This window comes from Athene noctua, chromosome 19 (genome assembly GCF_965140245.1).
Source record: "Athene noctua chromosome 19, bAthNoc1.hap1.1, whole genome shotgun sequence".
Classification (NCBI taxonomy): domain Eukaryota; kingdom Metazoa; phylum Chordata; class Aves; order Strigiformes; family Strigidae; genus Athene; species Athene noctua.
In genome coordinates this window covers 12,051,005-12,076,812 of record NC_134055.1, presented here as the reverse complement: position 1 = coordinate 12,076,812, position 25,808 = coordinate 12,051,005, and the positions used below count along the sequence as shown (strand labels likewise).

The following is a 25,808-nucleotide window of genomic DNA, read 5'->3' as shown; positions in this document are numbered from 1 at the left end:
AGAGGGCGGGGGCGGCCGGAAGGGGCGGGGGGCACGTGGCCGCGGGGCCGCGTCGGTGAGGGCGGCGGGACGGGGCAGCGGGTGTGTGCGGGGCAACGGCCGCGAGGGGAGGGGCGTGTGTGAGAGGAGCGGCAGTGCGGGGGGTGTCACGGGTGGGGGCTGTGCTGGGGGGAGACCCGAGAGGGGGGGTGGCGGGGGCAGAGGGGGCGGCGGGGGCGCGTGTGAGGGCTGGAGCCGGAGCGGGGTGACGGGGAGGAGGCGGGTGCGGGGAAGAGTTAAGTGTGGCGGGGCGGGGGGCAGGCGGGCAGGTGCTGGGTGGGCGCAGAGGTGAGCGTGTTGGGGGGGCAGCTCCGCTGGCGGTCCGTCACGGGGGGTGGGTGCCGCGGGGTAGTCGCAGGGGGGAGCGGCGGGGCGGTGGAGCGGGGCCGGGGGGCTGCTGCGGGTCTCCGGAGCCCCCCTGAGGGGTCGCTGCTTGCGGCGGGCGGGGGCGTGTGCTGGCACAGCGGCCAGCGCTCAGCTCCTGTCTTCTGGGGTTCAGTGTTTCTGGTGCGGGGGTCGGGTGCATTCCCTCGAGCTTTTGATCTGGTGCTGTAAGGAACGGCCCAGGCAGGAGGAAGATAATGTTTGCAGCTTCTTGGAAATACTCGGTGTCTGTGCTTTTGTCTGGTGTCGGCACACACAAGGTCCAGGAGAAGTGCAGATGGCGGTAGGAGGGTGTCATCTCTGTTTCTCAGTCAATAAGTGCCACGAACGAGCGGTATTTAAGCTACTGAACGTTTCACGTGAAATGAGTAATTGCTGACACTGCATCAGCGTGCTCCTGGCCACAGCAGTGTGTACCCTGAATGTTCTGAACCAACCTGAAAAATCTGTTGTTTTGAATTAAACCTTGCTCACATGATAGAATTCTGAAAAAGTGCTTCCACTTGAACCCAGGTTTCAGCCTGGCCTTTGCAGCTCTGGGTGAAAGCTGCTGTAATCCGTGTGGTGTCTCGTGTGTGAGTGAGGGCTGTGTGCAGCAGGAAGCTCTGTGGAGAGGATTTCCCCTTTGAAATGGAGCTTTCTAACCCCAGAGATCTGCACGTGTCAGGTCTGTGCAAAACTAAGGCCAGTATGATACAGGGGATGTATTACAGGGCTTTTTACTTTCAGACACTTGCACAGCACAAGCCTTTCCTTATAACAGAACCTGCCCCATCTAAGAAAAAAAAAGGGTTTCCATTTGACAGTCTAAAATGTTAGCTTGGATACACAGGTGAAACTCAGCTGTCACACCTCTGAGGAGGTGAAGGCTCCTTGATTCAGTCATAGTGTCTTGTCTTTAGCCAAAAGCTGTTTTCTGCAGAGCCTGAGGAGTAGGTAATGGCCTGGGGCTGGGGGTACTGTATGATTGGTTTTTTGTGTCTTCATTCTATATTCATACTGCAGAAATCTGCTCATGCTAAAGCTGTGATTTATTCTAGGTTTAGGTGTCTCAATGGATATGTGGAACTTCTTCTATACTTGCCTGGTGTCCTTATGGCTGCACAGATTTTACATCTATTCTACTGCTGCTTTTGGGCTCAGCATTTGGATCGTCATTCAGTTCACCACCACCAGAACCAAAAAGAAGGTAACTGGAGATGTAAGCACGTTTGTCTGAGAAGAGCCCAAATCCGTGTGTGGAAGTGAGTAGTTGCTGGGTGAAGGAGCCCACTGGTTCAGAGGGATGTGCTGCTTTGCTGTGGGCTCACTTAGGTTGTTGCAAATCCCAAATGTAATTTAGTTCATCTGATAGTTATCATCTGCAGTCTGGACTGTTTTATGCTTGTGGGTAACTGAACACCCTTGCTGCTCTGACGTTAGAGCAGATCTCAGCTCAACACTTCTCACTTTGTTATTGAGAGAATGTGTAAGCCTGGGTTGCTCTGTCCCTTGAAGTAAACCACTCTACTTGTGCCCAGTGTTTTCATGTTTGTGTTTCCAGGGATGTTAATGACAAGGTTGGACTGGTTTTAGGATGGGAGTGGGATTAGGTCATGCAGGAACTGAAAACCCCCTCGTGCAGGTGAATGAAGTTCTGCTGCATGAGCTGGGAGGTTCTTGTGTTCAGCTGGATCCTGTTATCTCCCTGGTGTGGGGGATGACTGTGTTGTAGCGTGGCCTGGTTCAAAGAGTTACCTGTGTGTTCCTCTTAAGAGTGAGAAGCTAAAATGCTTTGACTGTTGCATTTGTGTAATGCTGAGAGTCTGGTCAACAGGATTTGAGTTCTAAATGCTTTTGGGAAAATGAGGTTAACATCCCTTTGAAAAGGCATTGAATGTGATGTGATACTTGTTTCCTAGGGTGAAAAATCCCATGGGAGTCCTGCTGCTTCTGAAGACGACAAACTAGTAAATGGACATGCCACCTTGCAGGCAAAGGAGGTCTGTGTTGCCGGGGTAAAGATTTTCTATGGGTCTCAGACTGGCACGGCAAAGGTATGAGTTACTTTTTTCACATACGTGAAGTTGGTTTGAAATATTGTTGAGGTTCAAGTACCTTTCTTGCCTTAGAAATGCTGCACTGTGTAAAAATTATGGAAGTTCATCAGAAAGTTCATTAGCTTATTAGAAGTCATTGCCCAACATGGCAGATAAGTGAAAATTATATGAAAATAACAATTCTTCTACTCCCTTGAAGTGGGGCATGCGATAGAAACATTGATTATGGAGTGTGAAGTTTACTCTTACAATATACTCTTTGATTTGCTAGTAGGCCTTCTAGAGAGGAATGCTCTTCTAGGCGTTTTCTCAAAGAAATTTGTTTTGTGTGTGCAAATGTAAAATTGTTAGTCTGTTTTCAGCCAGTATGCTTTACTATTAAAACTTATAATGAAATTATTATTAATTAAGTCCAGTGTCTGGTTCTCTTGTGTCTGGACATAGCAGGGCTTGTTTGACCCTTACGATAGTTGTGTTGAAGTAATTGATAATTTTCTAATTTCTTCTCCCAGAGATTTGCCAAAAGTCTTGCTGAAGCTGTTGTTGCCCTTAATTTGCCTGTGGAAGTCATTAGTATGGGAGACTGTGATCCAGATGATTGTCTATCAGAAGAGGTAGGTATGTCAGAAATACGAATCATAGACACAAGTCTCTTCTGGGAAGGTGAAGGCTGTTTTCCTCTTTTATTTCTCAGCTGTTACCCTGGAAATCCCCAAAGCTGTGTGTGGAAAATTGCTTCCTTTCCATGTAAGCAAGTATAGCCCGTCGACCCTCAGCAGAGAAGACCTAAATTTTAGAAGTTCCTAGGAAAGGATCATGTAGAATATTTTGATGCTGAGAGTGACTTTCTATTTGCCAGTTCTATAGCTCAGCTGTGAGTTATGTGAGAGTGGCAGCACCAGGTCCCCCTGTTCTCTCTGAACACGTCTCTGTCTCGTGTACACTTGGGAAGGGTTTAAACCAGAATATGTAGGTGGTGATACTTCTGCAGCCTTCATAGATTTAGTTAGAAACTTCTTGTGAGGTTACTTATAATGAATAATCCTTGATGGATTTTTCTCCTGTAAATATTGATAGCTGCTTTTTGAATCCAGGGGGAACTTTATTGCTGCAACAGTCTGTTCAAGAAGCTGTTGATTGGGGTGGGGAGGGTAGGTGTCTGGTTCTGTTTTACCATTGTCCCTCTTAAGTAGGGGGAACGACAGCTTGGTGTCTGGGCTAATTTCAGATGGTTTTGCAGGGAGGATGGCCGTTTCCCACCGTCAGGATTATCACCTGCAGCATCCCACACCAAAGGCTATTAACCCACTTAGCAAAAATCTCACCTTTGGACTTCCTCCAACTGCCCATGTATTACAGCTCTCTTCCTGGTGTAACATGTTCTGAAACAGTGATCTGTTCTGTCCTGTTTCTATTCTTAGGCAAGCAGCAGGAACATCTGTGTGTTCTTGGTAGCTACATACACAGATGGACAGCCAACCGAGAGTGCAGCGTGGTTCTGCAAGTGGTTAGAAGAGGCTGCGAATGATTTCCGCTTTGGGAACATGTACCTGAGAGGCCTGAGATACGCTGTGTTTGGCTTGGGAAACTCAGTTTATGTTGATCATTACAACACAGTAAGTATCTCCTGTGCACCTGCCTTTGAGTTCTCCTCGGAAAGGCTGAGCTTTCTTAAACGCTGCGAAACCGAATGATGCTGTTAGTTTGTGTGAGAATTGCAGCCGTTGTGCGGAGTTGATTAGGGACTGGGTTTAGGGCATGAGAAATGCGACTTTGAAGCAATTGTGCTTCCTTTTTGCATGGGAGAGGAGTCCCATAAGCATTGTGTTAATCTGGGAGATGTGGTTGTGCATTTGGTAAACCCTTACCAAGTTAATTTCCCAGCTTTGAAAGCTTCCTGTTGGTGCAGGGGGGCATAGTGCTGTAAACCCTGTCACTTGCTGCATTTTCATTTAGAGCGCTTTTCTCAAGCTTAGGTACTTTGCTGTATTGTGTGGATTTTAGCTGTATTTCCTGGTGTAAAATGTGACAGTATCTTAGCGTGGTAATTACTTTTATCTCAGTCAGAAAAATGGCATGACTTGTGGGCCCAGCTATACAAGCATAACCTGGTGACACAAAACGTGTTACGGTGTGGCCACTCTGACCAACAAGCATTGCCTAAAGCAGCTTGTTCCCAGAGCTCATCTCTTCCCACATCAGTGTGAGAGCAGAGGTTTCCAGCTGGGAGCCTGAGGGGGTGTGGTGGTGTTCAGCCTGCCCTGTGTCTGTGCTCTGAGTCAGCAGGTGAGAGGACTCCCCAAGTCCCTGCCTCGCAGTCCTGTGCAGCTCACCAGCTCTATTTCCAGGCTTGGTCTGTGCTTTCTTAGTTGCCTGCTTTGTTCAACTTGGGCTCCATTTGATCTCCCTCTCCCTTTCATCCTCTTCTAGGTTGGAAGAAATATTGACAGGTGGCTGTGGATGCTCAGTGCCCGCCGTATCATGACTCGGGCCGAAGGGGACTGCAACGTGGCCCAGAGCAAGCATGGCAGCATCGAGGCCGACTTTGAAGCCTGGAAAGCCAAGTTCCTCAGTCGGCTCCAGATGCTCTGCAGAGGAGAAAAGAAGCCCTGCAGTGGGAAGTGCAAGAAAGGGAAGTGCAAATCTCTGGGGAAGCAGAGCAAGGAGAGCTCAGAACGTGAGCAGAGGGCGTCAGGATATGAGAATACTGAGGTAGATCCAAAATCCATGGGACCTTATTTCTGGTTTAGTGCCCCTTGGAGCACTCTTTGACTTCTCTTTTTCCTCCTAAAGGCACGAGGGGTGCTGTGGGAGCTTGATAATTCTCTGTGCTGGAGCAGAGGGGTGAGATCCCATGGCAGCTAACAAGTAGAATAAGCCATCCCAAAAGAAGGACCAAAGACTTCCTGATGGACCTAGGCTAGTGGCATTTCTGTGATGAGGGAGCCTTCCTCTTGAGTAGGGGGAGGTGTGTGTTGTGACAGATGCTCCAGGGAGTCAGTCTGGCTTCCCCTCAGTGTCTTTGTTTTTTCTCCTGGTCAAGTGAAACATTTAGTTCCCTGTGAACAGTTAAGCTGTTTCCACTTCAGCTTGTTGAAGCTGAGGTGCTTTGCCTGTATCCCAGAGTTCTCCTAAAGGCGGTTGGGGAGGTGTTGTCTGAGCAAGTCCTGTATTTCCTCTGAATGTGTCTGCCTGTAATCACTAGTGTGTCTTCGGGAGTGTCTGATTAGAGGTTTTGAATAAGAAATCCTCTCTTCTGTTTTAAGGTGCAAGACCCAGAGCTGCAGTGGCCTCCCTGCCAGCCATTTACTGTGGGTTGGAAGTGATTGCTATGGCCGTGTCGAATTTTGTAGGAAAACAGGAGCTGTTCTGGCTGAGTTGGTTTGAGAATTCTGGCTGCTGCAGGAGGAAGAGGAATCAGTCTTGCTCTTACACCAGTGCTGTTGTGCTGTACCTTGGCTGTGTACAGAAAGGGAGACCGCTGTTCTGCTCTGTGAAGAGTTTGACTTGGAGAGCAGATCTCTCCCTCCCTGTTGGTTCAGACAGGGGCACTATGGGAGGAGTTCAAGGGGTTTAGGCTTCCAGATCCTCATCATAAACACTGGGAGTTGGACTCTGTGTTGCTTCTCATGTGATCAGGTAGGCCTAGGAGGTGAACGGAGCGATCTGGAGGCAGGCTGTCTGGGCTGAGCTTCAGGTGGTCTCTGTGCTACTAAACTCTTAAATATACACACCGATAAAAGCCCCAGGTTTAAATGCATCTCATACATTATACAGGTTACTGGTAGACTGTTCCTTGTTTTTCAGTGGTCTTCAATGATTGTGGAAGCTGATTTCACCAGTTGGCATAGATAAGGTCTTATGTTTAACATTCAGATACATTCCTGATTTTTTTTTTCTCTGATCTCTTACAGGCAGACGAGTTGTTTGAAACCAGTAGCGAGGAGGAGGCTGATGCTGAGGAAGCTGGAGGCACAAATTCTGTTGTTGATGTTGAAGATCTTGGCAATATCATGAGCCACATGAAGAAAGCAAAGGTACTGCTGTTAGAGCGAATATAGAACTGTCAGGTCTTTGTCAGTGATCAGTTGAGTTGATTAAAATATTACCTGCTCGATTTGAATCTGTAGGGTCTAATTAGAGGGAGAATAAAATATGAGCTGTTGGAGAATCCGTCCCAAAAAAGAGCATACTTGGAGGTATGTTGGATGTAGTTACCAGCTGACTGACTTGTTCACCAAGCAGGTGCTGCAGTGTAACCTGTTGTTTCCAGACTGAGGAGAAATTACTTTCTCAGCTAATGTTGAGATATGAATGTATTTCTCTGCCACAGCAATTCACAGGCCAGTGTCTAAACTCACATCCTGATCCTGTATCTGCCCGTGGGTCGGTCAGCTGAAATGCTGGCGTGTGTTGTGCTGATGTGTCGTGACGGGGAGCAAAGCTGCAGGTGGAGTAGTAACACACTGCTGCAAGACCTTCTGTGTCTTGCTCACTGCTGCCCTAAGAGGAGGTGCTGTGCTTGCAGAGCAAGGCAGTGAGCTTGGCCTGACTTGTGCTGAGTCTGTCAGCCAGCCATAATTCCTGCTTCGTTTCAGGGTGTTACTATCTCTGTTCCTGTGCGGTTCTGTTCCTGTCTCTCTTTCTGTGCTCAGTCTGCAAACAGGCTGTATCAAACTCCTTTATTTGGTTAGCACACCCAAAAGAGTGAGGATAATCAACTAGGCTCAGCCTTAGTGTGCTCCCCATGCTTTGCTGGCCAAGGTGTTGGCAGTGGGCTGGGAGGGGCTGGGCCCCTGGGGGGACTGGGATGTACCCAGTTGCCATCTGCTGACTCTGTTTCCCCCTCAGCAACCTTTCCATGGTGGTGGCTTTCCTTGTGAATCCTTGGGCTGCTCTGCATCCCCCTCTCAACAAGCTACCTCTGTCTGTAATTACACCTTCCTCATCCTGTGTGCCCCCACCGTGTGGGCTTCTCACAGCTCTCTCCTGAAACTGAACCATTTCCTCGGCGGTCTGAGCCACGGGGCCACCCTGAGCCAGGCCCTGGGTCACAGGAGGCTGCGTGTTTAGGAGGGGAGGGGGCTACAAAGGGTGTGTGGGGATCTCTGTTCCTCACCTTAGGGACGGGGAAGGAGGTTATACACCTCCTGCTGCTTGTAACAAACTCAGAGCAGCCCCCTGCCATGGGGGCACGGCAGAGCTGTGTGAGAGCTCCTGTCCCTGTGCTTGCCCGGCTTGTGCACTGCAGCTTGCAAGAGAAGGAGGAATGAAGCATTTGGCTTTCCTTTGGAGGGCAGGACGAATCTGTCTCCCTGTGTAACTGCGCTGTGTTCTCCTCCTCTCCTCCATGTGCCCACCACTGGAGGTCACTGACAAACAGGGAATCCAAGCCGCTCGCCTTGGGAGGGGATTTAGACTCGGGAGGGGAGGTGGTGTCCTCCAGCAATTTTATGAAAAATTAGTTATTGAGTTTTCACTGACTGACAAAATATGACAATACTATGATAAAAGGGTAGTGTAAACCAGGAAAACCATGTATCGTAGTCCGGTTGATGAATAAAGAGTGAGCACAGCAATAAAATACTCTATGCTGGTTGTTATGGTCCTGAGCACTGCTGAAGTTGGTGTGGTGTGGGTTTGTCCGCAGGCAGTGACAGTCCATTGCTGTCTGTGACTTTGGCTGATGCGTCATTCAAACTCTCCTCTCTCCCTGCTCTGCTTGGGCAGCGAGAGGCCTGTGTGCTGCACGCACGAGTTACTGCAGCAGTACAAGTATCTCTGGGTGGATCAGGCTCTCGTGGCTCTGGGCGAAGTCGCCGCTCTGATCCAAGGACAGCTTCTGTCTCAGCACAGATGCTCATCTGGAGTTGGGAGCTGCAGTGTTTGATCTGCTGCCTTTTCCTCGGGGAGATGCCAAATAATTGGTCTGCTGTGACAGCTGAATGCTGCCCTCTTGCCTCTGCAAAGGGTTAAATCCCAAGAGTGCAGGTGTCGGTGTGGGACTGGCAGCCCACTCTTGGCTGCGTGGAAGTGTCCGGGCGCGTCTGGAGATGAGCTGCTGCCAGCTGGTGAGACAGGAGGGCCCACAGCTGTGGGTCAGCCTTTCGCTGGCACTGAGGCTACGGAACCGCAGTTCACACGTCCCAGGTGCTTGGCTTAATTTTGAAACCTTAGATGATGCCATTCTCATTCCTGGCCCCTCTATTCCTGTTCCGCAGGGCTGATCTGCCTGGCTGCAGTCTGGGTTTCTGGTTCCATGCTCCTGCCAGCAGAAAGGGCACGGAGAAAGGGTCCTCAGTGCTCACTTGGGTGTGACCTCTCAGCTCTCTCCAAGGGGGGTGTCATTTCCAGAGGGGTGGCAGGATACAGCTGTGTAAATATTTCCTGAGGGAGCCTGACCTGGTGGCTGTCCCTGTCATTAGCTGGGAGAAAGAATGACTTTGTCTTGGTGGTGAATCTTTTGGGGAATGCGCGTGCTGCCGGGCAACAGGTTTATGCAAACACTTGAATTGTAAAATGATCTGTAGGTGCAGTTATTTACTATAACGGAAATAAATGCTGAAGATCTGATGTGAAAGACCAGGACGATCTGCATTTATGAAAGTAATTCATCATGATCGGACTCTCTTGCTCCCAGGTGGGAAGATGTAATTGTTTAAACCCAGTGCATCTTTGGTTTAGGTCACACCCTCACTTTAGTGGCTATGAGTTTGTGCCATGAGAATTGTTCAGATGAGTTGTGTTGTCCCTTTAGCCATTTTTTTTTTCCCCTGGGAGAATGTTGAACTGCATAAAATTAGACTGACACTTTTGTTTTAGACTGATGTGATCTGTTGTCTTGCAGTAATTGTTACCAGCACAAGCAAGTGCTGTGGGTTTTTGTGTCTGAACTCTGCACATAGAAGCTCGCAAGTCTGAGGAAAACTTGTGCATTTCAGGGTTATGTCACAGACGCTCCTTCATACCCAGAGTTACCTGGATTTGAAATGTACCTGACAGCTTTCAGCACGGGTTTTGCAGATGTCAGTGTAACTCCTCTGCGTGTGGGAGATGGAATAGCAGGTGCTGCCTTGTGCGATATAATCAGTTTGAACGATTTAGGGTCCAGCTTTGATCTTTTTTGCAGGCACGTGTTGCCTCTTGTGGGGATCACTAGCAGATGAGACAGATGTGCACTCACCGGTAGTCATAATTCCTCGTTGTCCTGCCTTTTATGGGATGGCAGAGGGAGGCTGTGGAGGTGAGTGTGTCTAATGAATGTTTGCTCCCATCTCTGCAGGTGATCTTAATTTAATTTTGCATCCATCTCCTGTTGCTTGATTTGATGGAAATCAAGGCTGAGTTTTGTTTTACAGCTTTTTTTTCCCATATGCTTCCACTTCCTTGTACAAAGTATTGCCAGAGGGCTTGAGACAGGTGCTGGATTCCTGCTGTCATTTGGATCAGGCAGATGGATTCAGCAGTTGAAGGTGAATGCCAGAACCTCTTCCTGGTAGAGCTGTAGCTATTAGGTACTTTTCCTTGGAAGAAGAGATGGATTTTTAAAGAGCTTGTGAGGGTGAAGGTATACGGTTCGAGATGATGGTGGTGCCTTCTGAGCACTGGATCTGAGCACAGGAATTAGCACCAGGCTGGGTGGCACCAGGAAATCACTCAGCTGTGTGAAGGGATAGGTGATACAAAGGTAAATTCCACTGTTTGTTACCAAATGTCATACTGTGTGGTGGAAGTTGCCGCAGGTTCTATAGTTGCAGGTGATGCTTATGGGGGCCCAGAGCTGGAGTTAAACCTTTCTGTGGGTGCAGATAATGCCTGTGAAGGGAATTGCTGGTCATGAGAGCTCACCAGTGTGTGATACAACCAGGGTGTGAGGGCGGGCAGGGGAGGTCTGAGGCTGCTTCTCTCAGGTGCCTGATGCTGTGGTGCCAGGCAGGGCTGGATGATGCACAGCCAGGTGGGTTAAAGTTTGGGTTTCCTCTGGATTTACTCTTCCAGCTGCTTGTTTTCAGGCTGAGAACTTGGACCTGTTCTCCAGATTGCTTTTATGCACAAGAGAAGGCAATGGTTGTTCCTAGTGGATTTAATAACTAAGTGGACTTTTAAGTTTGACAGTTGTGGCACACTTTCTCTGTCCTCCAGAGTTACTCCCCTGAAATGTATTTATCAGATAAAATGTGAAATCTAATGGGCATGTTTGTAGCCTGCAAGACTGCTATTAATCACAGGGACACCATTTCTTAATGTAGATTATCTCTCACAGCTGGGAGATTGTGATAAACTAGGAAAGAAAGATCAATCTTGACTTGTTCCCAGGGAATGAAATGGCTTTTATTAACCTTCATATTTATAAACTGCAGGCATGAGTAATAGTAATAATAATATCCTAATTTCTTTTGGATGGGTTGGGAAGTAATCAAATAGGCATATTTTGTTGACACAATTTTGAGATGAATGTTCTTGTTTTCTAAAACAAAAAGTTTAGTGATGCTGATAATTCCATTTGCAATGTAAATACAGGGGAGGGGTGTGTGTGTGAGAGAGCGAGCAAGAGTGAGACTGGGTTGACAGGGAACAGAATGTGTCCTGGGGAGCATGTCCATTTGCCACAGGAGGGGTTTCCTGGTCCCCTCTGGCACTCTTCCCGAAGAAGTTGCCCTACGTTAGGCGTTGACCTCCACAGGGATTGTAAATCTCGCCAATCTCAATGTTTCCTGAGAGCCCTTTGTGAGCGGGTGACTGCTGGGGAAGACCAAACCTTTGCTAACAGAGGGTGGAGAAACATTTAACAAAGATGGCTGGAGTTTTATTTGAAATGGGGCAATGAGTGTTAAGGTATAAGGTATCTAAGGTATAAGGTTTACAGACAGAGTGTTAGAGTATGCAGGGATTGTCACCCTTATTTTAACCAAAATGAACAGGGCTGGGGCACTTTCCTGCCAGATTTAGAAACAGCTGAAAGTGATGTGAACAGTCAGAGATCTCTAAGAACTAAGATCTCTTAACTTTGAATGGATGAAAGACTCCTAGAGGAGAAACACACACTTATCTGCAAGAGCTCAGTGTCTAGGCTAGATTCTGACCTCTGCTACTCTGGCTCAGAATTCAGTGTGACCCTACATTTTAAAATAAGCTTTAAGAAATATCCTTTAACTGCTTGGGGACTACTTGTAGCCTTAAAATCTGGATTTGTCACGGGGACAATTCACCCTTTTCCTGTGTTCAAATCTTTCTTCTTTGAACTTTGGCTATTGAAAAGACATTACAGTTGATAAACAACATTACAAGAGATCTTGAGACTTTTATATAAGACTTGGGAGTGCCCAATGAAAAAGAGAAAAAACAGAAAAAATTAATTCAAAGGTAACCTCTAGCTGTACATTCTGTCTTTGACGTGTGGTACGGTACTGGCTGCCTTGATGAGCCATTGTAAAGGGCTTTGTGACCCATGAATGAAGACTCTTATTTTTGCCCTGGGTGGTAGATGGCATATCCCTTGCTGTTCTTTAGCCTGTTGTAAATTAGTCAGTAAACAGGTAGTGAAGCAGAGCTGAGAGGTACGAGAAATTCTGGAATTCTGAATTCCCCCCGAGTGTTGCGCTTCCTCTTTATTTGCAGCCTCCTCTTGTCCACATCTGCTGTTGGAGATGATCAGGGCTGAGCCTGCAGCAGTCCAGCCCATCTGCCTGCTCTTTCTCACTAAAGTTGTGCAGCGTTTCTCAGGTATGTTTCTCCTGTGCATTTTTTGAAGGTTCTTGCCAGGCACATAACACAGTTGAGCAGAAGTCCACAAATCAATGCACAGAGTAATTATCTGCTGATGGTAATTGCTGGGAGAAGCATGGAGGAGGTGGCCTGTTGATGTCATTGCTGTATCCAAGGAGAGAGCAGCACCACGATGTCCTGTGGGAGTGCAGCATCTGTTGCTAAATAAAGATGTTGTTTGAATAAGGTGTTTTGGGGTGCAGCGAAGGTGTCCCTGTTCTGCCAGACAAACCCTGCAGGTCGGTCGTTCCGCAGGCGACTGGCAGTGAGCCTGCCCACACGCAGCCTCCACTCAAACCTCCCCATTTGCTGTGGCTGCCCAGTGCTCAGTGTGGTTCGTCAGTGGCTCTCAACTGCAGAAGCATCCACCCTGGCCTCGGTCGGTGTGCTGTCCCGGGGGGTGAGGGGCAGCACTGGTTATGGACCGTGGGAGCTGCTTTTTCTTTCCCGTTATGAGATGAGCCGCAATTTTGTTTTCTTTCCTGACACTTGGGCTGCCAAAGCAGGCAAATACCGACCCTCCGTTGTTCATGTCAGAGCTGATATTCTGCCGTCCCTCTTCTGCCGTTGGTTGCAGAGGCCTGGCACAAGGTGGGATGGCGTTTTGCTGGGTGCTGTGGAAGTGCAGACGAGATGGAGCCTCTCTAAAAGCTTTCTCAGCACAAGAGCGTGGCATTAGGGAATGGAAGGAGCATTATCTCAGCTCTGCAGAAGGAGCTGGGTGCTGTAACATGGCATTAACCTGTTTTTGTATTCCACAGAGTACTTACACCTGTGCCAAACCACGCTGGGAGTTTTTCCTGTCATGGCACAGTTAAGCTTTGTCATGAGGAAATGATGTTCCTCTTGCCACTGGCCTGGCTGGAGCCTCAGTGCCAGCGGGTCATGGGAAGGCGTGTGTGCCTGCATCTGTGCCTGCAAGTGCTCCCCGTGTGGGGGCTCATTCTGACCCGGGTCACTGAGGCTGGTCCCTGTGAGGGCCAGCGCTAGCGGAACAGCAGTGGGCTGGTGGTTTTTAGGAGGGGGGTGTTACACATCATCTGCTGTAAACCAGCGAGCAGAAGAGACCCAGGTGTGAAGCACGAGGCTTTGCTGGAAAGGCAGCTTGTGTGGTTGTGTGTATGGAAGTGTGCTTTGTGCCCCTTGAGAAGGTGAAGCTCGGAGTAATTTCTGACTCTTCTTTGGCCTGTACTTTTGGGAAATGGGGCTTTGGGTCCTGAGGGCCGTTCTGCAGGGCTCTTGGACATCTGTCTCAGTCTGTTTCCCTGAGGGACTGGTTTACATTATCTTACAGTCAATGAGGATTGATTATGGTGGAAACCAGGCAATTTCCTTGTGACTTTAATAACATATTCTTATGATGATCTTGTGCCTCTCATCTAATAGTTCTGCAAAGCTGGTTGATGTCTCTCACTGAATGGGCTACAGACCAAAACTGTTAATTTGGGTGCTTGGAAGACTTGTGTGTAGCTCCCACTCTGGCAGAGGGCAGGTGGGGAAGGGGCAGATAGGGACTGTGCCACGCAGCTCTGCAGTTAGCACTGACTTCTGCTGGGGATGAGCTTTGCCAAAACGGTCTTCCTGGGAAGACTAACCCAGGTGGGGAGTTGTTCTTGGGTCACTTGTGGTCCTGGGAAAAGTGTGTCTCTGTTCAATACTTTTCCTATTGCTTCATAACCTGTGCTAGTATTTTATGGTTAGATGCTTTCTCGCATTACAGGAATTCTGAAGGTCACTGAAAGCTAAGGCATTTAGGAGAGCCAGCTGCTGCCTGTTGATGGCTGACTTGTGTCAGTGCACTGGATGCCTTTGTTCCTGTGGAAGGCATTCAGGGTTTCTAATGCAGAATTAGTAGTTAGACAGCCTGCAGTCCAGCCAGCTCAGTTGCTGACAAGGACTTTTCCACAATAGATACTGCTACTAGGAGATACACCTCTAGCTGATACTAGCTCAGATTGACTGCAGTCTTCTTAAAAGCATAGTAAATAATTTCAGAATTAAAATTCATCACGCTTTCTTTTTTTAATGTGTGCGTGGCTTTCTGACCATTTGAAAGAACATTGTTGAAATGAAATGCCCTTTTAGTGCTACACTGTAAGGAAAAGAAGGAAATGGAGTAGAGAAGTTTTTTTACTGAGCCACTTTTAAAAAACAGCACAATATTGCAAAACATGGTGAAAGAATGTGTGCTGCGTTCTCTGTGTGTCAAAGAAGAGTAGACTGAAGTGGAAAATCTTAATGGTTTTAGGTGGGGCATTTCAGGACACTTGTTAAATCATGTTACATAGATTTTAATTGTGATTATTCCTTTCTTCTGTGCTTACAATAAAGATGTGAATATATGGCCCGATTTTCAAATATAAGCTAGTTGCTTTAGGGTAGAGACAGACACATTTTAAGTTTTGATTCTTTTGTTTCCTTTGAAAATTGGTCGTCTTTATGGGGTGTTCAAAGAAGTTTCCCAACTCAAACAAATGTCGACAGAATCATGTAGCAGTATGTGGAATGGAGTTGTGGTTTAATAGCACCTTGTAAAAACCTTCCCTACAGCAGAGCAGTGATGTTATAGCTCACTGAAGCAATCTCAAACCCCACTGTAGCCCTGCGGATATATTTTTACAGTTGTGATCTGGTAAGTTTTTTGTCCTTACGGATTCTGGATGATGATGAACTTACAAGAAAATGGATGTTGGTGGTATCGTTTGTCCTTCCACATTTCACAGATGTGCAGTGCCAGTTCAGACTGATTCAGTTGGATAGCAGCATAAGTCTTCTCTGTCATTATTTTTCTGCATGAGTTTGGGTTTTAAAATGCTGTTGTATATGTCAAAAAATCTTAGCATTGACTTTTCATGCAAAAGAAAATGCAGAATTCTTTCTGTGGCAGCTGAGCTGCAGGTCTGAACAGCACCCTTTGTGTGGCAGCTAGTGCCTGCTGCCTCAGAGTAACATGAGGGATCTTCTGTTATTCTACAGCATAGTAAGGTAGGTGTGGATGGAGACTTTCTTCCAGCTTGATGCACAAAGGTTTCTATTCCAGGAGAAAAAAAAAATCTCACTTCTAAGTTGCGTGTTTTGTTTTGTTTTGTTTTGTTTTTTTTTGTTAGTATCAGTCAGAACTTCTTGGGGGCTTTCCACATTTTAGGGACACTTCTTGAAAGTATGTGTCATGATTTTTGCTTTTGATCAAGCCATCTCTTATTTCAGTCATGGCAAGGTAATGGTTTGTCAAGTTCCATGTCTCAGCTGTCATGCTTTCAACCTTTGTCTGCTTTTTGCTTCAGTTCAGGCTTTTGTGCTTTACTGGGCAATGATGTGTGGAGTGGGTATGTAGCCTGTGATTATGTAGACACTAGGAGTTATTTTTAATAAGATTTTCTTGCTGTCAGAGTGTTTGCTGGTTCACCGATTACTCAATCCAAGTTTCCAGGATTCGTCTTTGTGCTCACTTCAAATGCTCAAAGCCATTTTTATTGGTGACTGACAGCAGTTAGAGTATCCCGTGTTGCTGTGAGATTGGCAGGGTGTTTCATCCGTGGACTGAGCAAATTGCAGTTGTCTCTGTTACAGTTGGGCTGTGACAGCCAGAGCTTTGTACCTGGAGCAGGAAGGTCGCCACAGTACACTAGCATTCTTCTGCTCCGCTTCTGTTGTGTTCAAGAGTACCTTTGTGGGAGCCTGTTCCCCGTCCCATTCTTTTTCCATGTGTTAGTCAGGAGTTAGGCCTTGCTTTGTAAGGAAACAAGTGCTGTTCCTGTGAGCAGCCTGATGTCTATTCAATTTTCAAAAAAACCCCATGTGGTTCTTGCCTAAGGTGCCACTGGCAGCTGAGCCTGAAATAGGGGAAGAGTTATCGGCTTTCCTAGCTGTCCTCTTACCACTGGAGTATTGCTTGCAGAGCTTTGCTTGGTGTGAACTTTGACTCTTCATTCATGTAACTCATGAACTTTTTTACTTCATTTAATGACTCCCCTGGGAAAGTTTTACTAATATTTCTTGCTGCCAAGCAGTCTTTTCCTGATAGCCTTGCCAACATTTTTCTCTTAGTGCTGGTTCTGTTAGTCCTGGCTCCAGCCCCTGATGTATTACAGTTTTCAGATCCTGGAGCCTTTTGATGGATGAAACTGTAAATCATGACAAGACCAGGGGTTCCCTCTTGTTCAACCACTGTGAGATTAGGTAGGAAAGAAATTTAGTCAAAACTGGGATATTTTGGGTGTTGTTTTCCTTTAGGGACTAAAACCTTCTGGGGAACGTGTTTGGGTTTTTTTTCCAGCCATAGCACATCAAGAAGTAGAGCCATGATGCTTAAAATGTTAAATTAATTTAGGGAATACTTCTTTGCATGGAATTTAGGTCTCTCTTTTTCAATTTTTTCACTCCTGCAGTAGTAGTTTGAAGAGTGTTTGGTGTAATAAAATGGAAAACACAGGGAGATATCAGGCACATTGACCTGGAGAGAACACTTCCAAGGGGAGAAGTGGCCATACATGGCCTGTTGGTTATATTTGGATGTGACTGTGGATGAGTTTGGTAGGGATGTTTGTAGGAAATCCTTTGAAACACCTGAACTGTGATTTGTCAAAAGGACGGTGACACCTCTGCCTTAGCAGGGAATGCTGAGGTCCTTGCTTGTGTCTATGCCCTTGAGGTCCTATGCCCTGTGTCAGATACCGTCTGCTCTTGACCCATCAAAAATGGGCTTCTGCCTGCCCAGAAAGTATGTGCTGCCTCTGCCTGTATGGCAGTAAAAGGCAAGAGATTTTTTTTTCTTTTTTGCTTTCACCTTTAGAAGAGGTGATCTTAAGTTCTTCCATCTGAGGTTCAGTTGCTTTTAATTGGGTCTGCTTCAATGGCAGTATCAAAAGAAAAAAAAAAAACCTGCATTAAGCTGCAGTTCCTGTACTGAGTCTTGAGGTACTAAGGAATGGGAGTGTGTCCCTAGGTTTTCTCATCTCTGTGCATTCTCTCATTTGTGAACACAGGCCAGAGGATGACTATTCAGTTTTTAAGCAGTGAAGTATTTCAAGGGCATGAAAAGTTGGCTCTTGTCACTACTTGCTTGATTTGTTATGGAAAGACAGTAATTTGCCTTGGATTTACTACTGGGCTTTCTGCTAAATCACAGGAACCTGAGAAGTTTGCTCTGTGCAAAGTTAACTTTGTTCTCTCCACTCAAACCCTAAATAATACATATGACAGGTTTATTAAGCAAATAAGTAAAACTCCCAGGGCTGTGAATTCCATTTTCCACGAGAAATATCTGAAGCCAGTCACTTGCCAAACCGAACAAGTCAGGTATTGCACTTCAGAGAAAACAAATGATTGCTTTGTTTACATCAGGATGAAGGGGAGGAAAAATATTGTCATCTCTGAGGGGAAAAATGATTATTGAAATGTGTTTCTGTCCTGCCAGTAAGGCAATTTTACTTGTTGTTCTTATGTTTAGGTACTTTTTTCAGATATTGCAGTAACAAGCACAACAGGCAGGTAGAAATGCAAACCCTTTAAATTCAGAAAAACTTTTTTTTCTGTAACTGAAAGCTGTCTTGGATGTGATGTCTCATTGTACTTAAGTCAATCGTTGCATTTTTAATATAGTTATGTGTTCCATAATGCATATTTAGCTGTTCTGGGAGAATTGTAGAGCGGACGGGCCAGGATGTGTCCACTTGTAAATCTGGTGTAGCGTTTAGCTTTTGAGTAGGTAACAAATCTGTGCTAAGAAAGCGCCTTTCCTTTTTAAGTGTATGGCTGGGCCTAGTTCTCGGTTAAATGATAGCTTGTGGGAGGAGAATCTCTTTATTTAAGACTTAAAATCTTAATCTTTTATCTCCTTGTTTCCTTTTGCATGAAGCTTTTCCAGTAATATTAGTATTTTGCTGTTGAAGCATCTTGCTGATAAATGAACATCAAGTCTCAGGAAATGAGCTTTTAGACCCAACATATAAGTACTTAATAGAGCTAGCCTTTCACAGAAGTTTTGATGCATTATGGAAACCAATGAAATCCTGCCTAAAAACTCGGCAAACTGAGAGGAAGTAGAAGATGGCGACAGCTTTCTCCTTCAGTAAGGACCATGTTGTTTTACTGGTCGTTAGAAAACACCTTCCTGAACAACCTCCCTGAAACTATGAGCAAAGTTTTATTCAAAATGAGTAGGAAAGCTAATAACGTCTGTCCCTAAAAGTTTTACTTTCCTATTCCTTTCTCAAGTGCTTATTAGGAACTCTGTTTTGTCCTTGAACACCTGAGACTGTGTGGTGGTTTTTTTTTGCTTCTGAGGCACCTTTCTTTTCTGAAATTTTGTTCAGGTACAGAAGAAATCTGTGTGTCTAGGAACAGCTAGATTATTTTCCCTGTTTGTGAAGAACACTGTCAAGTCAGGAGCACTGGTTTCCTTAGTGATGCAAACAGTTGGTGGGTAGACTCAAACTGGAAGCATTTGTATGAACTTCTTGATGTCTTTGGCACAAAGAGAGTCTTGGATGTGAAATAGCCTCAGTTTTGTGAAAACATAATGTCCTCTGTTGTTTTTTTGTTGTTTATCTGTAACTCCTTTAATATTTCAAAAAAAGCCATAAAGGACTGACAGATTGCAAGTTACATCAAAGTAATTATTTACACTTTCATGCTTCTTTGTGCAGCCATGAAACAATAAATATCCTTGAAGTCTCAGAAGTGACACTTATGCAGCGGGGGATTCACAATTTCTTCTGGGCTAGGGTTTGCTTCTCCTTGTAACTTTATGCTAATACGTGATATTCCTGCATTTGGTTTTAAATAAGCTCCAAGGGCTGAACTGTGTCTAAAAAGTGGCATCTGCTGGAAGCCTCCTGTGTCTGGAGTTGGCTGCGGGGCAGCAGGGAGCAGCTTTTTCTTGCAGGGCCTTTGGTGATCACTGAATTTTGGTGGTGCACACGGCTGCTTTCTTAGGTGACTTGCGGAAAGCACAGCTTCTACTCTGGAAACTCTTGGGCCAAGTCATTGTAGTGCTGTGGCTTTCTTCTCTGACCCGTCCCAAATAACTGCGACAGTAGCTGCTTGTCACTCCAGCAGCTGTGTGTTAGGAACAAAATGGTTTGTTCCCTCTGTTTTGTGTTCTGCAGGGAGATGTCGTTATTGTGCAGTCGTGAAACACTTGGGCTTAAATCCTGGAGTCCTCTTGCTCTCAGATGAGATTCAAGCACCTTGCTTCTTAAAATGTTCTAGAGAATTTTATTGCCATGTTAGTAGAACAAATCTAGCGTGTTGTGGGTTCTTTCTTTTTAAATTTACTGTCCTAAATTACTGAGGGGTCAGAGTCTAGTGCAGGGTTACATGAATGCAAGAATTCATGTGTGGGCACATACATCGGTTTTAAGTTTAGCAGGTCTGTGGCTGAACCATGCTGCAGTGTTTAAAACATGTTCTTGATTCTAAATGGTTGTAATTCACTGTCTTTAAACAGAGAGAACGTGAGCTCGAGGAAGGAGATGTTGGAATGAGCTTGACTCGAGAGAACGCTGGGAGGAAGGAGGAGGGTGAAAGAGAGATGGTAACTCCAGCTCTGAGAGAAGCGCTCACAAAACAAGGTGAGGTTCTGCAAAGACCAGATGGTGGACCAGGATTGGAAGTATTAGTGGTAGACTTTTAACAGAGCAAGTGAAAAATGCTGTTCTTTATGTTAAAGATACTGCTTTGGACCCTCGGTCCTGGTAGGCTCTAACCAGAGGCAGGACAGAGATTAGGCAGGGGCTCTTTGTACCCGATTGTTGTGGTGAAGAATCTAAAGCTTGTATTTGTGTCTCAGGGTGACACATGCTCTAATGTGTGAGAGTGTATCGGAATTCACAGGGTTTAATGTGTCTGCTAAGGCAGCTTGGGAGAGAAGGTGATAGTCCCACGTGCCTCTAGCTCCCAGAGTGTAGGTTTCTCAAAGAATATTAAAGATCAGCTTTGCATCTCTGTTTTGCATCTTAGTCCCCCGCTTTTATAATCAGTTTCACACTCTGATTTTGTTACTGAAACTGTATTTCCAGAAAAGGAAGTAGTTCAAAATTACTTTAACAATCCATTAGGTGATTACATCAGTGGCTCTTCTATGAGCTGTAGAGAACAGTTTTAATGAACTTAACACCTTTTTTAAAAACAAAGGACAAGCATGAGCAGAGCTGGACTGACAACTCTGTGGTTCAGAAGTCTCAGTTCTGAGTAGCAGAGCCAGGAGGAGGGTGATGTGAGTTTCCCTATGCTGCTCAGTTGGAGACTAATGGGAGTTTAGTCTAATTTCTTTTATCTCTTATGATGAGAGTGTGCTCGGTTTTCTTTCTTGCTAAATCGATAGTATCTCTCCTGATGCTTCTGAAAATGCACTTCTGGTTATTACAGGGGAGGCATCTTGCTACAGAGCTGGGACTCTGAAGTTTTAACCATGTCCGCTGTGAGTCTAGCAGCTGTGGGATCCCAACACCTTTGCTCCCCAGCATCTCGGTCATTCTTCTGCCTGAGCTTTTGTAGGTGGCTGGTGCTGTGTTCTGCCCATCAAGTATCTGACACTTTTGGTTGTTGGGTTTTTTCATTAACCTTAGCACATCTATAGAATAAAGAGCCATTCTATAAATTCATAGTCTGAAGGAATAAAGCAAAAGCTTAGCAAGGGGTGGCAGTGACTTTGCCACCTTTTCATTTCACAGAATCATCTCTGTGTGGAAAAGCCCCTGAAGCTCCTCCAGTCCAACCATGAACCTCACCCTGACCGTTTCCCAACTCGCCCAGATCCCTCAGCGCTGGGTCAGCCCGACTCTTCAACCCCTCCAGGGATCCCGGGGACTCCACCACTGTCCATAGTGGTGCTGCTGCCGGCTGGGACCAGCAGAGGGATTGTAGGAGGCTGGTTCCATACATCTTTTCAGCTTCAATTCTGAAGGCTGTGATGTGGTGGCAGTTACACTGCAGCATGCGGCAGAACAGCTGGAGCACTGTTACAGCTTTCTTTTTTTATTTATTCATTTTTTTAGTTACTGCTGTCTGTGATCCAGAAGTATAATTGCTCTGCCTGCAAGGGAGTTTAGGGAACAGGGGGATTTGATTAGCAGGCCTGGGGGACTGGGCTCTAGGAGACACGACTGTCTAGAAATGAACTGAGGAGATAAAAGCATGATAGTTTGCTTCAAGTTCCCTATTCTGAGAGGTTAGAGGGGCTCCTGACTCCATGGAAGGGTGCACCGAGTCCCCCAGACATCTCAGTTTTTGCTTTGGGACACAGGAACCCTAGATGGGCTGTGGAGGCTGCCTGTGGTACTGACTTCTGAGAGGGGGGCAGTGGGTAGTTCAGCACACTGCCCTGACTTTTTTGTGGTGCAGGGCTCTGTGCTGTGGTAGTTGCAGGAGTGCTTCACTGTGGTTCACTTTCTGACCCAGTCTGTTTTGGTTTGGTTTTGGGGAGTGAATGAAGCTGTGCTGTAATACTAATATCTAAAAAGTGGTCATTTGGAAAGTGTAAACAGTGCTGGAGGGAAGGTCACCTTCCTACCATAATTTTTTGACACAAAAGCAAGCTCCTCAGAGAACTCGGGATTTCCTTGTGATTTTCCAGGGACAGGAATTCATTATGCAGATGAGTAGGTATGTATTTTCCCTTCCTTTGACATTCAGGGTAGTGCCAGCATTGGATCAACTAGTAGGATCTACTTACATAAATCTGCCGTTTCAAAGACTTAAAACTACTGTGTCTGTATCCCTTACAGTTAGAATTGTCTCTTACTGACACAACCTTCCCCTCCTTTCCTCTGCTGCTCACCTAATTCTTTAATGGTCACTCAACAGTGAAGAAGAGGAGCCTTTCTTTTTTCACATCATATAACATTTTTTCTGCAAATAACACACCAAGACAGGCTTATGTGGCTATAAAAATAAAACAACTCCCTCTTTCCCTCGGCACCATTCCTGCCAAAACAAGTGCAATGTAGTCAAAAGAATGTAATTTATCTTGCAACCACTAGTTGCTTTGGGTGTAAGTTCAGTGTCTTTAAGATTATCCCCGAGGCATAATTAGCCCAAGAGAAGGAAAAAACAGTACTAGTGATTCAGGAGAAAGCTGTTCTTTTAAATTGTAGTTGTGTAACAGAAGTTTGCCTTTGACCAGCATCTCTTCAGACTGTTACAGTGTTCACTCTTCATTTACCTTCCTTTAAGAAAACTGAATATTGCTTAAACAATGTGGGTTTTAGCACTGGCATTGAATTTCAGCTAAATGTAGCCTCACCTACTGCGTTGTATAGTTGCCTGGTTGCAAATACCTTTATAAAAGATTCTCTGTAATAGTTGCTTTTTAAATTTGTAGGCAATCTTGTATTGTGGGAAAACGCTGTTTCTCTTTCCATCAGTGTTTGGTCTTGCATAAAATACAAATACAGTGCAAACTACATAGTGCCTCCAAGTAACAAATATAGCAGGAGAGGCTGACAGTTGAAGTATTTGGCTGTGTTATATTTACAGTGGTACCATTTTGCTGTGTTAATGCTTTAATAATTTCATCTGTTTAGGTAGATGTCATGAAACAACCTGAAAATAATGCAAACTTTTCATATTAATGTTTCCTGCGGTGATTAGTAGATACAGCCTAACACTCACCTTTGCTTTCTGCTGTTGCTTGTACATTCTTGAAACAATCCCTTCTGTGCTGACAGTTGTTTTTTTTTTTTTGCTTGGCCTGGGTACCAGCAGGATTTTGCATATGGTGAATGAAGTCTGCCTTTCCAGAGCTCCTGATTTTTCAGGAAGTGGATTTAAATCCTCCTTTAGAGGGAGTCTCAAGCTGCTGTTTTTAATAGGAAAGGTGACGGTAAAAAACCCCAGTGTGAATCCATGGGGGTTCCTACACTGTACCCTGTATCGACTGTACTTATTTTAAGAGTACAAAATATAGATCATTTTTTACATTTTCCTGCTGCTCTGAAGTCAGTACAGCAATAGCATAGACCTGTGCTCTGTTTGTGTTGTTAACCATTGTTAATCTTAACCACTCCTTGATTTGCCAAATGTTTTATTGATAGTGATGGTCAAACTAAGCCAGACTAACTGTCATGCTGAGTAAGAAGGCAAAGGGTGGCAGTTGGTGGAATCATGTTTTTACTGAAGCTGATTTCTTGAAATATTTGGAGGTCAAACATGATGTTGCACAGTGACAGCCAGCTTCATCATCCCTATCAAGTTAGTAGCATTTAGCAGTGCTTCAGGCCATCTTTGATGTGCTTCTCTTAAATGTGCAGGAATAAAACAGAGAAAAAACAAACTCAAAACCCTGAAGAGCTGATTGTTTGCTTAGGAGATTCCAAGGACCTGGATTTGTTAAACTGCTCATACCGTGAATTTTCAACATGCTCTTTGCTTTGTTCTTTTCTACTGTAGCATTAATAAAACTGTGCTTCTCATGGGAATGGATTAATGAAACCCAGAGACTGACACCACTAACACTGTATAAATTATTCTGTTGTCTCTGCTACTACAGGTACAATTTAGCTGCAGTCCAGTTGGATTGTTCTGTCTTACTGGTTAAGTGAGCCAACAATTTAGCACCAGGGTGTCCAGGATAACTCTATTTTGCTTGTATCCAAAGGCAAGTGGTATTAGCAGACAGCTTGTCTCTGAAATAGTATGGGATACTTCAGTAACCACTTACTTTCATGTTTTGACTTCATAGTTGATATAAAGATGTACTTTGATCTATGTTTTTCAGCGTGTATGGGCAATCAAGAGGCTGACTTAATAAAAATCTTGAAGACTGGGCTTTTCAAGTGCTTACCAGCCTTGTTTTAAAAAGTACTTGGTGGCCTTTGCTGTCCATTCTTGGACTGAGGTTTCCAGTGTCTGCAGCTCTGAGCTCTTCTGACAATCTCAGCTTGGCTCGCTGTGCTGAGCTTTTTGAGCGCCCAGACTTCAGAAATGAGATCCACTGTGCAGAGATACTGCACAGAGATCGGTGCTGCTGGATGTATACTCTTACAGGCTGTGTGCTGAAATGTTTGCATGCATCTCTGGGATTCAGCGTGCTTTATGTATAGCTATTAAACTCCAGGTGGCACTAGCAACTCACAGCTGGGTCAGGGATTACTAACACTGGTGCACTCCCTGAAACCACAGAATCCAAATACTGGCCATGGCAGGATTAAAATTTAGTTTGCAAAAGAGCAAATTATTTTTAGTAATCAGAACAAATACAACAACCAAAACCAGGTAAAGTTAAGCCTGCTAAGCTTTCTTGCAGTTCCTTAGAAAATATCTGTGTAAATAAACAGTGAATACACAGTTAAAGGGGAAGAATCCAAGAAGCAGAAGATGCTTAAGTCCCACAGTGTGGAAGCTGCCAAGAGCTGCTGGTGAGCTGACTGCAGTACTAATTTGCTGGCACAGATGTAGTGGCTTATCAGGAGCAGAGTAGATGATGAAAGTTCAGGTTTGCAGGCCTGATTCTTCCCTCGCGTAGTTACTGGAGCTGGTAGAATTACCCCATGTATAGAGAGGAAAATAAGCATAAATGTATTTATATTTGAAGTGCATCCTTTTTTTTAGTTTCAGAAGGACTTTGGGGAGAGTGTTGGTCTTTGAAATTAAGTCTATTATGCTAGAACAAAATACAAGGTATATTCAGGCAAGGATAAAATTTGCTGTCCTTTATAACATGACACTTCCTAAGCAAGGGAACAGTTTTTACAAATAGAAATAAAGGAAATGTGCCCAGAATGACTGAAAGAGTGACTCAGACACGAACCAAAAAGATGATCTTGTCTGTAGCAACTTGTAGTTCTGTGTGTTACTCTGTATTTGTTCTGGGTGCTTGAGGAAGAGAGTCGTACAGGCTGGCTGCCTTCTTCCACTTGAAACTTTTCAGCCAAAGTTGACACTGATGTACAGTTCTTAAAGAAGTTCCTGCAGATTTCTTGAATTCTCCTATGAATAGAGACTGAGGCTCTTTTCCTCCTCACTGAATGTCCTGATCTCCCAAGTTATGACCTGTCCTGTTTGGCCAGCTTGTTACTGCTAGTTGGAAGGAGGAGATTTTAGGCTAGGCATATGCTCGCTGCCTCCTGCCCAGCCATCAGGCCAGCTAAAATAGGTAGAAGATGCAAGGGGAGCTGGAGATATGAGGCAGGGCTACAGAAGGCACTGGAGGGACCCAAAGGTCCTCTGTGGGAGAGCAGGGGAGAGCCCATGGTCCTGGCAGTGGAGCTGTTGATCTGGCCCTAGCAGGGTTGCTGAGGCAGTCTGTGTTTGTGGGGAAGCTGGTGGCTCTGCGAGGCAGCCTGTTCAAAAGTGCCATCATGTTTTCTTTTATTCTGCCTGCTTTGCAGCTGGAGAGCGAGTTGGCTGTGCTTTCCTCCTCAGTGCAGCTTGTGTCTTTCTAACCTCCCAGAGAGATGCAGGGATCCTTTTGTTATTCAGAACATTTGAGGGGCTTTTATCTTGCAGGTCTTTATCTTGGACACAGTGTCTGAGAGCAGCTGGAAGGTGACTTCTGAGGATGGCTGGTTAGTTCTGTTTTCTAAGGGTTGTTCTGGTGGATGGTGATGGATATTTGCTTGCCAAGCCCCAAAGATCCTT

The 25,808-nt window shown here is 45.4% G+C and overlaps 1 protein-coding gene and 1 long non-coding RNA gene across 7 annotated transcripts in view; both read left to right on the top strand.

Moving 5' to 3' along the window:
- Positions 1–30: 30 nt before the first annotated feature.
- The window catches only part of LOC141968372 (S-adenosyl-L-methionine-dependent tRNA 4-demethylwyosine synthase TYW1-like), a 107,930-nt gene continuing 82,152 nt past the window's right edge, over positions 31–25,808 (top strand). Inside the window, exons 1-8 of one of the 5 annotated variants that reach the window (XM_074922978.1) lie at positions 31–55; positions 1,464–1,624; positions 2,325–2,459; positions 2,975–3,076; positions 3,884–4,078; positions 4,893–5,174; positions 6,377–6,499; positions 19,678–19,801. In XM_074922978.1, the coding sequence (XP_074779079.1) occupies positions 1,478–1,624; positions 2,325–2,459; positions 2,975–3,076; positions 3,884–4,078; positions 4,893–5,174; positions 6,377–6,499; positions 19,678–19,801 (1,108 nt within the window). In that variant the 5' untranslated portion in view covers positions 31–55; positions 1,464–1,477. Of the gene's footprint in view, positions 56–135; positions 153–616; positions 1,091–1,463; positions 1,625–2,324; positions 2,460–2,974; positions 3,077–3,883; positions 4,079–4,892; positions 5,175–6,376; positions 6,500–19,677; positions 19,802–25,808 lie in introns of those variants that run through there. The other 4 variants (XM_074922980.1, XM_074922976.1, XM_074922975.1 and 1 more) reach the window with 4 other exon arrangements.
- Positions 9,352–12,374, top strand: LOC141968373 (uncharacterized). 2 transcript variants are annotated; one of them, XR_012634851.1, is made up of 3 exons: positions 9,352–9,487; positions 9,592–9,705; positions 12,214–12,374. It is a non-coding gene; the product is annotated as an uncharacterized LOC141968373 (long non-coding RNA). The 2 variants fall into 2 exon arrangements; XR_012634852.1 differs by lacking the exon at positions 12,214–12,374 and adding an exon at positions 12,081–12,185.